A 17,974-nucleotide genomic window follows, 5' to 3' on the forward strand; every position below is an offset into this window, starting at 1 on the left:
CCATTGGTCCGTCTAGCTCAATATTGTCTACACTGACTGCCAGCAGTTCTCCAGGATTTTGTACAGGGGATTTTCCCAGCCCTACCTGGAGATGCTGGGGTAACCTGTAACCTTCTGCATGCCAAACAGATACTCTGCCACTGAGCTACAGCCAATCCCTTAGCCACTCCTGCAACAGGGAACTGCACCTTTGTCAGAGAACACCATTGCAAGAGACAATAAGCTAACTATGCAATTAGAAGGGAGCAAGAATGGGTCTACCTGTGACCAGAAAGAACCCAAATCTTCTATAAAGAGTGAGCATCTCAATCCGTTGCAGCAGATTGGGCGTCTTATGGCACCTTAAAAGCTAACGAGTTTTGTTGCCATGAGAGCTCTCTTAGAGTCTTAGTCTACTTCGTTAGATGCACAACAGAGGAGTTACTTTTGAAAGAGACAAATTCCAGAAAGGCAGCCATGTTGGGTTGCTGCAATACCCTACAAAAGGTGTGCATCATAGAGGCGGCTGTACCCCAACCTTCCCCAACCTGATGCCTTCCAGATGTTTTGGAACTACACCTACCATCAGCCCTAGTATGGGGCTGATAAGAATTGCTGCCCTGAACATCTGGGGGGCACTAGGTTGGAGAAAGCTGTTGTTGCCTCAAGCCACAATAAGGAAGATCCCTTGTCGTTTTTCACCTGATCTGACTCTTCTTTCAATCCACCTGTGAAAGCTGAGGACTGCAACAGCATGATCAGTTTCACCAACTGAAGTCAGGGTTAGCCAATGTGGCACCATCCAGATGTTGTTGGACTACAAGATGAATGGAGAAATTCATGGAGGCTATCAATGGCTTCAAGCCTCCATGGTTGGAGGCAGTAATGCTTCTGAATTCCAGTTACTGGGAAACACAGGTGACCAGAGTTGCTGTGCTACTCAGGTCCTGCTTGTGAGCTTCCAACTGGGTGGCCACCGTGAGAACAGGATGCTGGACTACATGGACCATTTACCTGATCCAGCAGTCTCTTCTTAACTCCCATTATCCCTGATCATTGACTGTGTTATCTGGGGACTGATGGGAGCTGTAGTCCAACACCATCTAGAAAGCACCACGTTGGCTGTCAATGGGCTGAGTAGCTTATTCCAGGGGCAGACAAGATGGTGATCTCCAGATCTTGAACCACAACTCCCCTCAACCCTAACCACTGCCCATACTAGCTGGGGACTGGTGGGAGCTGTAGTCCAACAGCATCTAGAAAGCACCTTATTGGTTGTCCTTGAGCTGGGTAGCTTATTCCAGAGACAGCCAACATGGTGCCCTCCAGATGTTGTTGACCTCCAGCTCCCACCAGCCAACATGGCCAATGATCAGGGATGATGGGAGTTGTATTCCATCTGGAGGGTGCCACTTTGCCTACGCCAGGTTTATTCAGCCATGACAACTAAACAGAACCATTATGGCACATTTCCTTGAACCGGGGAGAACGGTGCCAGGAATGGAGAGCAAGACAAGGGTCATATCTACCTTACTGGAGAGGTTTCCATCCAGATTACTGGGAAAGAACCGTGAAGTCACACCACATGGCAGGGTGTGGTAGCTTGGGTTGGAAAAACAGTGTGCATTGCTGTTACCTTGAGATATATCTGGGAAGAAAACAAGTCATCACAACACTCTTTTGGAGCTGCACCGGAGGAAGGAGGGGAAGAGAGGGAGAGAGTGTTATGTGCACACTCCTATGTGCTAAAACACACACACACATACATGGGCAGGTTAGGTTACAAAACCACACCACCACTTCCGATCTGTCAAGCCAGGAATATTTTTGCCTTGCTACGCCCCCCTCCCTTCAGTCACAGCCCTGCACCAACCATTGTGGAAGACAGGGCAAATGGAAGACTCAGTCTCTGGTACAGTGCAAAGAATAAATTTGAATGCAGCCTGGAGGATGCATAAAAATATGAAGCTCTATGTGCAAGACCATCCAAACACAGAGATCATGTTTAAACCCCACCTTGTAATTAAGATGTATACAAGTGGGACCTACAACAAACAGTTGCATTGCATTTGCACCTCCTAGCAGAAGTACTCCTGTTCAGGGTTGGTGCCAGCCAGCCAACCAGCCACACCATCTTCCCAGCAAGCCATTCCATCTCCTCTCCTCCATTTCCCATTCCCCCTGCCCAACTGACCAGTGTGGGTTGCCCCTTAAATTTGTTTAAAGAACGATTTTATTTTGTACTTCTACATGTGCTTATTCCAGGGGCAGACAAGGGGATGTGAGGGGCAGATGGGGCTCATCAATCTGGGAAGGTAGCCCATTTAGCAGAAGAAAAGCGTTGATCCTCAACCTCTGTTGGCTGCCTTGCCAGATATATTTGGGAGAAGAAAAGGCTAAAGAGTAAATGCTACACAAATCTGGAGTGGAGTCTCTAAGACCTTTGGATCGCGCTTTGCATGCCTCCTTCTGGCAACTCCTGTAGCCCAACTGGTGCCAAATGTATTGCTCTGCTTTCCACAGGAGACGGTGATGGCCATCAACTACGGTGGCTTTAAAAGGGGTTTAGGCAGATTCATGATGAATTAGGCTCTCAATAGCTACTAGCCACAATAGGCATGTTCCACCTCCTTGGCCTGATCCAACTGAGCTCTCTTTATGTTCTTAATAGCCCCTCCTTCCCCCTTAGAACCAAAGTATGCAAAAAATAATATAAATAATAACCATGCAAACCTGCGCAATGCATGCAGGATGTCCGAGTTTTTAATTGACACTTTTTTTAAAGTACAAAAGTGAAATCTATTCACAACAGAGCTCGGAGAGAGCCTGATCCCTTGGTGCAACATGGAAAAGGCAGCGCCTTCCTGAGGGAGAGCCAGCAAAAATTGTGACAGGCACATAGGAGGGAACAGAGCAGCTCTCCTGGGCCCTCGTTCTGCAGAGACACATCCCTGAGGTTAACAACATCCATGAATCAGTGACAGTTCTTTACCTTCTCCTCGGCCAAAGTCTATGACGACCCAGAGAGGAATGCCAACTATTTAAGGGATGCAGAGCTGCCAACTTTAACGACCATCTGTTGGCAATCCATTTGCCTTGCCATTGAACGAAAACAGCCACCCCATAAAGATCAAAATAGCAACACTTCCTTCGGAAGAGTGAAACAAACTCAATTTAGCAATTAAACCACTCCCAGATGAATTAAAAGACCGATAAGGATGCAGGGAACAGCAAGCAGCTTTGGAAAGCAAGAACAAGAAAAAGAAGCAGGCAGGCTCTCATTTACCTTGTATTAATTAAAAATCTTAATTTGGGGGAGACCTCTACTGATAAAACAAAAACATTGGTAACTGGACTGGAAAATTCACTGGCACACTTGGGTGCTTCCTTTGTTAAGTGAAAACTTCATGATTCAAGGATACGAATGATATATAGGTTTGGGGGTGGGAATGCAGTACCTCTGCAGGATCCCTCTGGTTAATGAAAGGCTGGAATCAAACTTTAATTGTCATATGGAGAAGAGAAGACTTGGAATGAATAGATTAGCGCTGTGCCAAAATCCACCCTCCAATTACTCAAAAATTTTTTTCTCCTTCCCCTGCCTCATCTGCTTAAGAAGGTCTTTGGATTTCGGTGTGTGTGAAACTGTGGTTGCCATCTCGTTGCGCAGGGGACAACGATGGTGTGTCCGCATCTGCCCTTTGCTTCCTGACTTGCCCCATGGAGATGACCTTGTGATGGGCTTACATTGGGGCATGGGACAGGGGGAGGCTGGATACCAAGCCCTTGAGATTTTGTCTTTAGGTGAAGTCCTTCCTTTTTCCTCACAACAAAGCTCACTGCACTGTTTTCTTAAAAAGTCATAAAATTGTAGAGATGGAAAGGGCCCTACGTACCATCTAATCCAACTCCCTGCACTGCCAGTAATCACAGCTAAAGAATCCCTGACAGATGGCCAGCCAACATCTGTAGGAAAACCTCCATGGAAGGAGAGTCTACCACCTTCTGAGGTAGGCCATTCCACTGCTGAACAGCTTTTGCTGCCAGAAAGTTCTTCCTAATGCTCAGGCAGAATCTTGTCTCTTGTCATTTGAATCCATTGGTTTGAGTCCTGCCCTCTGGAGCAGCAGCAACAAGCTTGCTCCACCTTCTGTGTGTCAGCCTTTCAGTTATTTGAAGAAGGCTATCACATCCCCTCTCAGTCTTCTCTTCTCCAGGCTACCCAGTTCCCTCAACTGCTGAAGTGAGTTCACTTCATTTAAAACAGGGGTGGGGGACATCAAGCCTGGCGGAAGCATGTGGCCCCAAGCCTCTCTATCTGGACCCCAGGGCTTTCCCAAGGCCACACACCTTCTAGGCCAGCAGTTCTCAACCTCTGGGTCCCCAGATGTTGTTGGACTGCAACTCCCATCATCCCTAGCTAGCAAGGCCAGAGCTCAGGGATGATGGGAGTTGTAGTCCAACAACATCTGGGGACCCACAGGTTGAGAACCGCTGCTCTAGGCCCTGTTTTCCATCCTCCTTGAGGGTTTCTGCCTTACTGGAAAGTGTCCTTGAACTCTCATAATGCCTCTTGCCTGTCTGGATGGCAAGCAGAGGGTGTGTGTGAGAGCATTTATAGGAAGTAGCCTGGTGCACACAGGCACACTGCATTCCTTGCTCAACCCACCTGTGCCCCTTCCATGAGTTGCATGAGGCTGCCCAGAAGGGAATGTGGCCCTTGCTGTGAAAAAACAATACTCCACCTATCCATTTCCCCTTTTTAATGAACAGCCAACAGGAGTACAGTGGGCAGCCTTCTCAACCCTTCCTGCGATTCGAGCAAAGCCCACCCAAGGATGTAATAGCATTTCCAGGAAGTGCAGACAAGCAGAATGCACAATACGACTTGTCGGATGAAAGACAAGACACTCGCAAACAGCCCTTGGGTTACCTCAAAAGGAAGGTAAGCACAACAAAAATTCTGCCCCTCCCCCATGAGGGTATTCCTGACATTCTCTCTCCTCTCTGGTAATTTTCAAGTGCAATTTCTTCTCTCATTAACTGAGGGGAAATGGTGAGGGGCAAAACAACAACAAAACACAGAATAAATCCTGGCACAGCACTAAGTAGATCCATTTTAAATCCAAGCCACTTGGGAGGGTTTTTTTTTGTTTTTTTTAAAGATACACGTGGCTCTTCTGACACCTTGTGGAGTTCCTGATGCCGCCAACTTCACTGGAGGAGAGTCAGATGAGAAAGCATTTGTCAGCTTGAAGGAGGCCACTCTAGGTACAGGTGGCCCAGATCAACATCCCTGAGACCTGTTGCCCAGAGCCTGGTTCTGCCTTATCTGTGTTTGGCAGTTCAGGCAGCACTGAGTGCAAATAAACAGCTCTTCACCTTTAAGGCAGTTTGTGGCCTTTTTTTTTTTACACGGGTGGCTCCACCAGAGGGTAGGATTTGAACCCAGGTCTCCCAGAAATGTTTAAAGCAGCAGCACCCACACTTTGGCATTCCCTGCCTATTGAGATCAAGCAGGCACCTTCCCCATGGTCTTTTCATTGCCTGATAAAAACATTCTTGTTCAAACAAGCCTACCCAAATGCTTTGAAAGTGTAGGCAATTTTAATGTTTTTAATATTTTATTTTTTATGTTTTTAAAGTATGGTTGCGATTTTTCTCAGTTTATTGTGTTACCTTTTTGTAAAGCGCTTTGAGGGTGTGTTTTTTTTACAATCAAGTGGGGCATAAATTTTATGAAAATTTCTCATAAAGTGAGTTGGCCTTTGATATGGGACCCCATTCCATCCCAAGTTAGGTTAATCAGATAGGCTGGGGCAAAGTTACAGAAACTCCCAGTCTCCTAGTCCAGTTCTCCACTCTTCAAAATCAGTTTGCATTTTTTTAAAAAAATTCCTTGTGAAAATTCATCAGTATTTTAGTGTCAATTTTTCATAAGATACACTTTTGGGCATGCTATTTTCACTAATAGATGCCTTTTATTGCACACTTTACCCTAATATTTATGTTTTTGTACGTATTACTTTGCCGGAAAACTTGCTTGCAAGATGTGGACTCGTTTGGATTTTGAAAGGTGTGTCAGAAAGTACAAATTGCCTTCAAATGCAAACCAAATCTATTTTCTCCTCCACCCATACTCAGGGGTGTAGGGGGGGGGGCAGTCCGCACCGGGTGTCACCCTGAGGGGGAGTGCCAAAATGGCGGGTGGCCAAGGGCTACACTCACTGTAGGGTGGCCGAGGGCGCCACTTCGAGCGCCATCTGTATGGGCGTTGCTTAAGTGCTGCCCATATCGGTGCCACGCATGTGCCATCCATATCAGTGGCATGGGGCGGTCTGCCCCACCCCTGTGGCCAGTTTGCCCTGCCCCTCGACACCCCATACCCAGGGCCGGAGAGCCTTCCTTCGCCACTGCCCCTACTTTGACTCACCTAAGCAGGTTGCTGCATGCACTAGCAGGAGAAAGCCTCTTCTGCCTAAGGAGGAGGTGGAGTTGTGGGCTTCACGGCCTCTCAATGTGCGTGGCAGGCGGAGGCCAGCCCTGCGTGATTGGGGGGCTTCCCAATTGGTTGGCTTGGGGGGCGTGGCCTGCCCTATTTAAGGCAGGACACGGCTGGGAATCTCCCTCTTTGCCGCCTGTCAGCTGTTCCTGCTTTTTCCCACCCTCCTGCCCTATAAGGTTTTCGTTTCTTGACCTTGCTATGGACCTTGGTTGGTCGCCGTTGAGGGGCCTGGTAGGAATTTTTCCACTTGGCAAATTGGCACCAGCCACTTGGTTTTCGCCTACCTCATAGCAAATCGTCACAACTTTCTGGGTATTGGCGGTTACGCATTGGTATTTGCTCTGTAGATGGAAGAGGGAAGTCCGTTAAAGGATTCCAGGGGGCGTGGTCCTGTCCGAAGCCTAAGGAGGTTAGGGCCCAAGGCACGCCCCCTAGTGGTGACCCCAGGGAGGTTCCTAGTTGATGTGCATCAGCAGGACTCCCCCCTATTGGTGGTTAACCCTTCCCAGACTTTGAGCAGATGGGCTGGAGTTGGATATAGTCGGTTAGGACCAATGCCTAAGCCAATACCGCTCTTCACCTGTAACCAATAAAGTTGTGGCCTTTTTTAGCCCATTAATCTTAATTATTGTGTCATGTGTCATTATTTCCACCTGGGGGGGTCGGGAACTAGCCACGCAAAGGCTGGCAGTGACACAACTGTCATAGTCAGTACACTGCATGGTCGAAAGGTGACTGTGAAGAGGGGTTGGACACCATGGCAAGAGGGCTTGGCCACAGGGTGGGAAGGGATAATTTGGGAGAATGGAGTTGGGACCCCCCCAACCTCTGTTTTCACTCTCACTGGCTCTCTCTCCAGGGAACGTTGTGGCTTCTGGGAATTTAGATGTACTCTCCACAGACAGCAAGCAATTTACCATTGGAATTACGGATGGGTACAACCCTCTCTGCACGGAGGATGCATTTCATCAAAAAGGAGTTTTCTGCAGCATTACTGCTGGAGGAAGTTTATGGCTGTTTCCCCCAGGGATGCTGGCAAAAGACTGTCTGGGTAGTTTGGAAGAAGAGGATATATAGCACCTTCTTTGCCTCTCCTCCTTGCAAGCTGGGTGGCTTATCCATCACAGTTTTGATCCAAGTAATCCCAAGGACTATAGCTCTGTGGACTCCCTGACAATCCCACAAAATCGTAAAATTGAGGGAGCTGCAGCAACTGGAGCTCTTCAAAACCAATTTATGCTTTGGAGCATAAAACAGTATCCGGAACGGTGCCTGTGGATGGCAGCAGAGAATGTTGGGCTGCACCCGAGAGCCCTTCCAGACTTTGTGTTTTTATTGTGCATTCATGCGCTCACAACGATATTAGGGCAGTTATGCATGAGCCTAGCTTTCAACTCCATTTCCACTCGCAAACATTTCGAGGTGGGCACACCGCTTCGTTTCCAAATAGTGCATATCCCACAACTTCCTGCTGAAATCCTGTATCTTTAAATACCCCAGATGTGCTTTTTGGGGTCCCACTTTCGTTGTGCTAGAGCTTGAGAGCCCCTTCAGGATGGCAATAATCTGGTAACAGTGAGGAAGCATCACAAACCAATTAATAAAGCAGACTGATGTGCAGACAGTGTAAATGCACCACTGGTGAACTATTATTCAATGAATGACATGCTGAAGAAGATATTTGCAAACCCTACCCTTCACCAGTCTAGAGGGGCCCTGAGTTATGAGCCAGAAGCACCAAGTTCAAATGTTACACGGACACACTAAGTGACCAGAGGTAAATGACTCCCAGTTTCAGTCATCCATCTGCAACCTGAGGGTCATATTAATGACTGGCCAACCTTACAAGGTTGTTGTCAGGGTTACTGAAATTGGTTGGTAGTTCTGCGCGCGCACACACATACACACACTCCCCCCTTAAAGAAACTTTCCCAGGAAAGCTCACAATAAAGATAAAAATACAACCATGACCATGAAAAAAGCATATTAAAATAAAAGCGATAAAATAACAGTGCAAGTCTGAATTAGTAAATAAAAGAGAAGCATGAGAACAAAACACTGAAGATGAAACTGGGAGAGAAGAAAATATAAACGCAGCTATCTTTATTCACTATTAAAAGTTTTAGTGCTTTTATCTGTGTCTTAGTGATGATTATTTTATGTGTATATTTTTTCTAAAAAAAAGTTTTGCGGATTTTAGCTGTGTCTTATGTACAGTTTTATGATTATGTACCCCACTTTAAGACAGCTCTTTGATCAAACTGTCTGATATCAATCTTCCAAATAAAATTAAATAAATTATTATTATTATTATTATTAAGCTTTCCATCTGGTGTGAAAATGACACCAAAGCAGCTGATGTCAAAGAAACGACAACCCGGCTGTTGCCAGGCAAGCCACTCTAGGGAGGGCATTCTGCAACAGAGGCATCCCCACCACCAGCACCCAGAAGCATCTTTCTCCGATTGCTGCCCATCACACATGGGAGAGCACGCATTCCCAGGGAGAGGCTTCTGAAGATGAGCCCACAGCTTGGGGCAGACCCCTGTAGAGATGGGCTGGCGGACGGACCTGCCAGTTATCCTGGGCTATAGCAAGGAGTGCAAACACTTTGAATTGGTCCCAGAAATGGACCAGGACCCACCCCAGCCTTCTCTGCACCGGCAAGTTGGGTGTTCCTAGATAGCACTCTAGCATTCTTCACTCTCCACAGTTTTTGAAGTGTCTCCAAGGGCAGCTCCATGTAATGCACTGCAGTAGCCCAACTGAGAAGCTACCCCAGCATGGATGACTGAAGTTAGGGCATCTCTGTCTGGAAAGGGGTCATGCAGCAGCCCAGGATGGCAAAGAGCGGTCTGTGCCATCAAGGCCACTTGCGCCTCTCAGATGACAGAGTTGGGCCCCAAAGCACCGTGAAATCTCAAACTTGGTTGTTTCTATAGGGGGACTGCAACTCCATCCAGAACACAAATAACCTGTGCATTATTTGTGTGTGTGTGTGTGTGTGTAGTTCTGCTACTGAACTCCCACTGACGTCTATGGGAATTTCCCTCTAGAGAACCAAGCCTTGGAATGTTGCAGTACAACCTTTACCAACCTAGCACCTTCCAGATGTTTGGAACTCCAGCTCCCAGCTAGCACAGCTGTCGGCAAAGGCTGTTAGAGAAACTCGGCCTCTCTGACTCTCATTGGAACACAGGGCATAGGCAGACTGCCAGCCCATCTAACCCAAGTGTTGTCTACATGGACTGGCAGCAGCAGCAGAGTTTCAGGCAGGGTTACCTCCCTATCTGGATATTACATTGAGGATTGAACTTGGGTCCTTCTGCATGGAAGACAGATGCTCTACCACTGAGCTATGGCCCTTCTCTCGCTGCTGCTTTTTGGGGGGCGGAGGAGCGAGGCTATTTTCTCTGCTCTACCCACTAGCCTGTCTGTCTGTCCTGGCTTCCCTACATATCCAAGGTAAGACTTTGGGGAATGGCAGCGTCCAAGAGGAAAACGAAGAAGTCCTTTGTGCCAACAAGAAACTGACATTTATTTCCCTTCCCTCGTAAAAGCGTCAGAGCCCGCATTGCATCACCATAAGGAAAGGAAGTGTCCCTTACCAGAGAGTGAGTAATCGGTGTTTGTCATCCGCATGGCTGGCGTGTACGAGACGCTTGGCATGTCGTGGCCTTTCTTCTGCTTCCGTCGATACCACACGAAGAGTGCCAGCAGAACCATAATAATTAGCAGGAGGATAATAATCCCAATGATGGCTCCCACTGAATGCCTCTCCGATCCAAGAGCGGGACTAATTTTAGTATAGGGGTTTAATTCTTCCATCATGAGAGCCGCTGTTAAAAATAATTCACAATGTGCTGTTAAATTGAGTGGCAGAAACCCATTTTGCAAGGAGAGGCGTTTATCTCTCCCTCCCTCCCTCCCTCCCTCCCTCCCTCCCTCCCTCCCTCCTCTTTGGAATCTCTGGACTACAAATACTGGATGGAAACATTTGCAACACCAGCAAAATATTTTGTAACTTACTGCCCCTATCCAAGGGTTCCCCCCCACCCAACCCGGGGCAAAAGGATGGGCAAAAATGTCAATTTTAGTTTCTTATCTTGCCAGTCCCATGCTTAGGCTCATCCATCGCTATCTGAGAGGCTGCCGAAAGACATACTTGGGCACTCAGTTTGAAAGAAAAGGCAAAGGGATTTTGTCTCACCTTGGTCACACCTGATTCCTTTGAAGCCAGGGCTGCAGTAGCAGGTGCCCGTAACGTAGTCGCAGGTCGCGTTGTTCATGCATTCGCACAGCTGCTGGCAACCATAACCAAATGTTCCTGGGGGGCATTCTGCAAATTCAAAAAGGGCGAAAATTTATGGGTCTATGGACCGCAAGAAAGCGCTGTGTGTGTGTGTGTGTGTGTGTGTGTATAAAAAGGGTGAAATGGTCAGTGAGAACTTTGACAAGAAGAGACCATTTTTACATATACCGCATTTTTCTGTGTATAAGACGCCCCCATGTATAAGATGACCCCTATTTTTTTAACCCGAAATTAAGAAAATGCACTATGCACTATCCGTGTATAAGACGACCCCTTATTTTAAACTTCAACAATTTTGGAAAAAATATAGTCTTATACACGGAAAAATACGGTATATTTTTAAATGGAGGATTTGTTACTATAATGATTCATATATCCTGCTCTTCTAACATGCATCTATTACTCAAGGCAGCTAACAGTAATGGCAATCTCCATGGTACACAAGAACAGAGGAAATTTCCTTATACCAAGCCAGACCACTGGTCCATCCAGTTCAGTATTGCCTCCACTGGCTAGCAATAGCTCTCCAGGGTTTAAGGCAGAGAATCTCTTCCAGCAGGGAAGGAGCAGGAGAGGCTGGGAAGGTGGGGTGGGGGAGTGAGGCCAAGGGGCTGCAGGTTGAACGCAGCCCATAGGTTTGCCCACCTATGACTTGGGCAGAAAGACAGCAGAGCTCTTGCCATCTATTCTTCTGCATTTATTTAATTTGTTTATGAATATTTATAAACTGTAAAAACAACAGCAACCATAAAACACCATTTCATAAATCTGCAGGGACCACTAAAATAAAGCAAGTTTGTACTTCATTAAATTGTGCCAGTGTGCCTTGTTGCTCTGATGCTTCAGTGACAGCAGCAACTATATCCTGGGATGGCGCCAGACCTTGGCATCATTGGGCAGCTACAGGGGTCCCCCCCCCCAAATATTTTCTGGCCTAGCACTCTCAAGGAGTGCCAGGTGTCTGGGTGTAGACACCCTTAAGATTCCCCACAATGCCCCTCACCTAGTGTCACCACTGGGCAATTGTGGGAAACCTAAAGGGTGGCTGAGCACTGCCTGGACTGCTTCCACCACAGCTAAATAATTTACCTAAGGTCCACAAACAATGGAAGGAGTCTACTAAAGGACACTTCGCCTGGAAGGGGTAGGGGCCCCAAGCCAGCCCTGACAACAAAAGTATCCATGATTTAGCTCTGCATTCTTCCTCCCTTTTTTTCTCCTCCTGGATGCTGAAAGTTTGGTAGTCCTGTATTTCTACCAGAGGCAAAATGATTGAATGTCCAATGACATAATTTATTCAAGCAATTACCATGATGGCAATCAATAAATCCAGAGGCTGCTTATAATGTATTGTTGGGCAACTTTCTGTAAGAAATAGAAAGGAAGGCTGCAAAGCAGCCTGGAAACTCCTGAGACTTTGGAGAAAGAGAAGAATGGGGAGTTCTACAGGAAGTGCCAGTCAACTGTACTATTTATTCGCCCTAAACCAGCAAAGCTCCTTCAAGATGACCACCTCCTTGGTCCCATCAGACACAGGCTGCCCAGCCCAGCAGCAACACATTCATAAAGTCCACAGAAGGAAGGCAACTCTCTCCCTTCCAAAAACCATCATTAAAGCCCTGAATGTAAACATGGGACAAGGAAGTTGGCACCAAATGACCCGTTCTAAGCTCTCAACATTGTTTCCTGTCTTAAATTGCAGAGAGAGCTGTTTTTGTCATGTAAGGTCATAGTCATGTTCACACCACACATTTAAAGCACTATGATACCACTTTAAACAGTCACAGCTCCCCCCAAAGAATTCTGGGAGCTGTAGTTTGTTAAGGGTGCTGAGAGTTGGTAGGAGACCCAGGAGATGCTGGAGTAGAGGGGCCCCCTATGGCCTGATCTAGCAGGCTCTTTTTATGTTCTTGCTGATCCATGGGTGGAGTAGGGGGCCTAAAATCCACTATAGGACAACCTACCTGCCACAAAAAGTTAGCAAAGCTTTGGAGTTCTCTAGAGCTCTTCATCAGAATGGATAAGTAAGCACTTCTCTTGGGTCTTTTAATCACTGAGGTTTTGTGCATTTTAGCACTTAGGACTATTTCATTTCCTCCTTTGTTGGATTTAGTGGTTTTTAAATAGTTTTTATTGATCTTGCGCTGTGGCTTCTTGATGGTTTTATGTGGCATTGATGCCGATCATTGTGCCAGTTTTTTTTCCCCCTTCCGAATTGCTTGTTTTTAGCTTTGACTATATTTGCCATGCATTGATTTTTAAAATTTGTGAACTGTCCAGAGAGAGCATGGTTAATTGGGCAGTATAAAAAGCCCCAAATAAAAGAGATAGATAAATAAGAACCCTGCAGTTGCATCAGGCCAACAGGGGCCCATCTAGTCCAGCAGCCTGTTCTCACAGTGGCCAATCAGATGCCCCACTGGGAAGGCTGCAAGCAGGATTGGAGCAGAACAGCATTATCCCCATCTGTGATTCCCAGCGGCAGGCACACTGTTTCCAGCGCTGGAGGCAGAACACAGCCATCATAATTGATAGCCTTCTCCTCCATCATTTCAAAGCCATCCAAGTTGGCGGCCATCACTGCATGTTTGTGGGAGCAGATGCCATCGTTGAACTATGCACTATGTGAAAAAAGGACTTCCTTTTGTCTCCTGACCTGAAGAAATAAATAAACACAACAGGACAGAGCAAAAGCTGACGTGATATTAAAGTCACACCACCTATACTTTGTAAGCGTCTGAAGGTGGATTCTAGGAGTTCCTGTGTGGACAGGATCATGAGAAGATAAGAAGAGTCTGCTGGATTAGGCCAGTGGCCCATCTAGTCTACTCTCTTGTTTTCACAGTGGCCACCCAGGAGAAGTCTGCAAGGAGGACCCACGTGCAAAACCATCCTCTCCTCATGTGGTTTCCAGCAACTGGTATTCAGAAGCATTGCTGCTTTTGGCCATGGGCGAAAGCTTAGCCGCTGTGGCTAGTAAACACTGATAGCCTCTGCCTCCATGATTCTGTCCAGTCCTCCTTTAACGCCATCCAGCTTGACTCCTGTGGGAGTGGGTAAAAAGCTATCAAATGCTGCTAGCCAAAATGGTTATGGTCTGTCTCCACATTTGGAGGCAGTAATATTGTCCCCACCTTCAAAAAGTGGGAGGTGGGAGAGTGGGGGGTGGGGAGAAGACCCAGGTAACTACCAAACGGTGAGCTTGACATCGATACAAGGAAAGTTCCTAGAACAGATAATTAAACAGTTGGTCTGAGAGCACTGAACGGGTTGGAGAACTGGGCTCAAACTAGAAATGAATTTCAGTACAGTGGTACCTCGGGTTAAGAACTTAATTCGTTCCGGAGGTCCGTTCTTAACAGACCACAAGCTGAACATGAATCCACAGTGGGATGAAGCAGCAAAAAAGCTAATGCTATTCTAGACTGCATCAACACAACTATAGTGTCATGATCAAGAGAAATAGAACAGCCCCTCTCTATTCTGCCATACCTGGACTACTCTGTGGAGGACAGTGTCCAGTCCTGGAAACTGCAATTTAAGGAGGATATTGAGAAGCTGGAATATGTGCAGAGGAGGGCAACCAAGGTGGTCAAGGGTCTGGAAAGCGAGCCTTGTGAGGAACTGTTGAGGGAGTTGGGTATGTTTAGCCTGGAGAAGAAGAGGGCTGGAAGATGGAGCAAGCTTGTTTCCTCCTTGCTCCAGAGCGTAGGACCCAAACCAATGGATTCAAGTTAAAAGAAAGGAGATTCCAACTAAACATTAGGAAGAACTTTCTGGTGTAAGAGTTGTTCGATATTAGAATGACCAATGTGAGATCAGGGTGCTGGACCAGATGAGCTACTGGCTCTTCTTATGTTCTTAAAAAGGTTCCTCACTGCTGCTGTAGCAGAAAGTGGAAGGGTGCTTTGCAATTAGCTGCAACAGCTGCCTCCCACAACTTGAAACAGAGCATAGGATGTGAGGACACACACACATATTCATTTTCAATTGTGAACACAGCCAAAGGGAAAAGACCCTCCTAGGACGAAGGGGAGAAGGTCAGAAACAATAGCAACTTACTTTGCTCACACTGCTTCCCCGTAAACCCCGTCCTGCATGTGCACTGCCCAGTAATGTGGTCACAATCCGCTCCATTCTGACACTGGCAGACGTTGGCACAGCTTTTCCCATAGAAAGCAGCTGGACATCCTGGGGTGGGGGGTAGAAATAGAGAAAGAAGAAAAGGTAAATAAGTAGAAAAGGGAAGCTTTTAATGTTTAACAGACCATTGTATTTTAATATTTTGTTGGAAGCCGCCCAGAGATATTATTATTATTATTATTATTATTAACCAGGGGACCTACAAAGCCAAGAGTCAAGTTCCCAACTAGCTACGGAGCTCACTGGGCGTCCTTGGGTCAGGCACCTTATTTCAGTCTAACCTACTTTGCAGGCCTGTTCTGAGGATAAAAAGGTTGGGTGTGGCAGGGAGAACCTGTGCGCTGCCTTAAGCTGCTTGGAAGTAAAACGACAACAGCTTTAAAAACATCATTTTCAAAATTGCTCGTGACTGAAGCTCTATTTTGTTTCCTGCATGCCATGCCCATGATCAAATCACAGGAGGCTTGTTCACAAGTTACAGAGAACTCAGGTACAAGCTGCCCCTTGTTTGTTTGCAAGTGTGTGAATGTCAATTTGTACAATCTACTGTGTACACAGGCACACAGACTACACTCTCATTGCATGTACAAGGGTTGCTGTTGTTCAGTCGTTTAGTCGTGTCCGATTCTTCGTGTCCTCATGGACCAGAGCACGCCAGGCACTCCTGTCTTCCACTGCCTCCCGTAGTTTGGTTAAACTCATGCTGGTACCTTCAAGAACACTGTCCAACCATCTCGTCCTCTGTCGTCCCCTTCTCCTTGTGCCCTCCATCTTTCCCAACTCCAGGGAGTCTTCTCTTCTCATGAGGTGGCCAAAGTATTGGAGCCTCAGCTTCAGGATCTGTCCTTCCAGTGACCACTCAGGGCTGATTTCCTTAAGGATGGAGAGGTTTGATCTTCTTGCAGTCCATGGGACTCTCAAGAGTCTCCTCCAGCTCCATAATTCAAAAGCATCAATTCTTCGGCGATCAGCCTTCTTTATGTACAAAGGTACAGCTCAGCTATTGTCTACACAGGTACACAGACTGCATACTTGTTGAATGTAAAGTCTGAACACACCTAATGTGGGAAAAGGGGAAATGCAGGGTCGTCTGAGGGTGGCTGCTAGCTGCTCTGCAGCAGAAGAGCTATGATGGGGAAAAGAGGCAACCCCAGAGTATGTAGACTAGGGGAGAACAGCAGCATGGGGACGGTAGCTCAGTGGCAGAGCATCTGCCTTGCATGCAGATGGTCTCAGGATCAAATCCTGGCATCTCCAGGTAAGGCTGGGAAAGACCCCAGTCTGAAACTCTGGAAAACCGCTGCCAATCAGTGTAGACAATATTGAACTGGGTGGACCATTTGTCTCAGTATAAGGCCACTTCCTATGTTCCTATGACTTGCAGGTACAGCATGGGTGGAAGGAAGGAAATCAATATGTTTTCTTTAAATGTGTGAGTCAGCCTTGTAAAGATGTTAAAGTGTGACTCTTACGCAGTGACATAGGAAGCTGCCTTATACTGAACCAGACCATTGGTCTATCAAGCTCAGTACTGCCTGCACTGACTGGCAGCAGTTGTTCTCCAGGGCTTCAGGCAGGGGACATTCCCAGCTTTGCCTTGAGATGCCACTGGGACCTTCTACATGCAAAGCAGATGCTTCACCGCTGATCAACAGCCCTTCCCCAATTTCAACTATTTAATTTAGAACACCTGGCTGCTAATGATGCAAAAGCTTGCATTTAAAATGTCTCCTAATTCCAAATGTTCAGGTTCTAAAAACTGCAGTTCTCCTGGAAGAACACAGGTAAGTGATCTCCTAATTTCAAAATAAATCTGGTGGTCTTGTTTGGCTTTGTCTCAAAACAAATTAAGTGCACTGCCGAAATGTTGACGTGTCTGCCTTGGAAGTAAGTGCTGGGGAATTAAGATGTTATGTACACAAATAGATAAATCAAGTTTTGCTACTCTTTTTTCTCATTTGGTTAACATCTCTTTTTACTAGGAACATTTGTTTCTTTGCTTTGTTTTTTGGCAGAGATTAAGTGTGCATTAGCAAAACCCCCCTGAAGGATGCAATGCAGGAAGCTACCACAAGGGGGCAGTGCATACTTTTTAAAAACAGACACATTCCCACTAACCACCACCATCATTTAAAGCTGTAAATCTTACGTTGTGTACAGTAGGGACCCGTCCAGCCCGGGGTGCACCTGCATTCTCCATCGTGAGGGCTGCATACTGCACCATTATGACAACTGCAAGAATGAAAACAGTCTGCACCCCAAAAACCAACAGGGCATGCTGGAGAGAAAGAGAGAGATAAAACAATTATACAATGTTCCATATATCTATGTTTTTGAAAGGCCAGCCACTTCAGCTGCATTCACACAGCAGTTTACTCCATTCCCCTCAATGTTTCCCTAACTGTTAATTTCTGTTCTATATTTAAGCTTTCACACAATACAGTGGTACCTCAAGTTAAGTACTTAATTCGTTCCAGAGGTCCGTACTTAACCTGAAACTGTTCTTAACCTGAAGCACCACTTTAGCCAATGGGGCCTCCTGCTGCTGCCGCACCGATTTCTGTTCTTATCCTGAAGCAAAGTTCTTAACTTGAAGCACTATTTCTGGGTTAGCGGAGTCTGTAACCTGAAGCATATGTAACCAGAGGTACCACTGTATAAAACCCATTTATAGAAAACGAATGGAATATAGCGCATGCTCAGTGCTCTTTTCCATGTTATTTGATTCTAGAAAAAAATCCCATGTGCAGCCTTCCCTTTACCTGGAAAATCGCGGGAGTAAAGTGACAAAATTTGGGGAGGCATGTTGGCACGCAGTTCTTTCCTGCTGTTTTCATGGGGGAATCATGGGGGGGGGGGGAACGGGCTGTGCAGAAAGGGTAGGGTGTTAGTGAAATTTAGCAGGGCATGCCAGTATATTGGCCAAAAAGGCCACGGTTTCATAATGAAACAGGGTGAAAGGAACATTAGAAAAGCAGAGTAGAAGTGCTAGCTTCATAACTAGGAAAACAGATGCAACACTTCACACGTCCGAA

General features: G+C 46.5%; 1 protein-coding gene across 7 annotated transcripts in view; it reads right to left on the reverse strand.

Moving 5' to 3' along the window:
• MEGF11 (multiple EGF like domains 11) overlaps positions 1-17,974 on the reverse strand; it is a 333,743-nt gene that overhangs the window by 20,394 nt on the left and 295,375 nt on the right. For 6 of the 7 annotated variants that reach the window (XM_083713081.1, XM_083713079.1, XM_083713078.1 and 3 more), the window contains 4 exons: positions 17,089-17,217; positions 14,859-14,987; positions 10,695-10,823; positions 10,093-10,323 (listed from right to left, as the gene is read on the reverse strand). In XM_083713081.1, coding sequence (XP_083569207.1) covers positions 10,093-10,323; positions 10,695-10,823; positions 14,859-14,987; positions 17,089-17,217 — 618 coding nt within the window. Of the gene's footprint in view, positions 1-1,508; positions 1,628-10,092; positions 10,324-10,694; positions 10,824-14,858; positions 14,988-17,088; positions 17,218-17,974 lie in introns of all 7 variants that reach the window. The other variant, XM_083713077.1, reaches the window with a different exon arrangement.

The sequence above is a fragment of the Podarcis gaigeae genome (genome assembly GCF_964106915.1).
Source record: "Podarcis gaigeae genome assembly, chromosome: 14".
NCBI lineage: Eukaryota > Metazoa > Chordata > Lepidosauria > Squamata > Lacertidae > Podarcis > Podarcis gaigeae.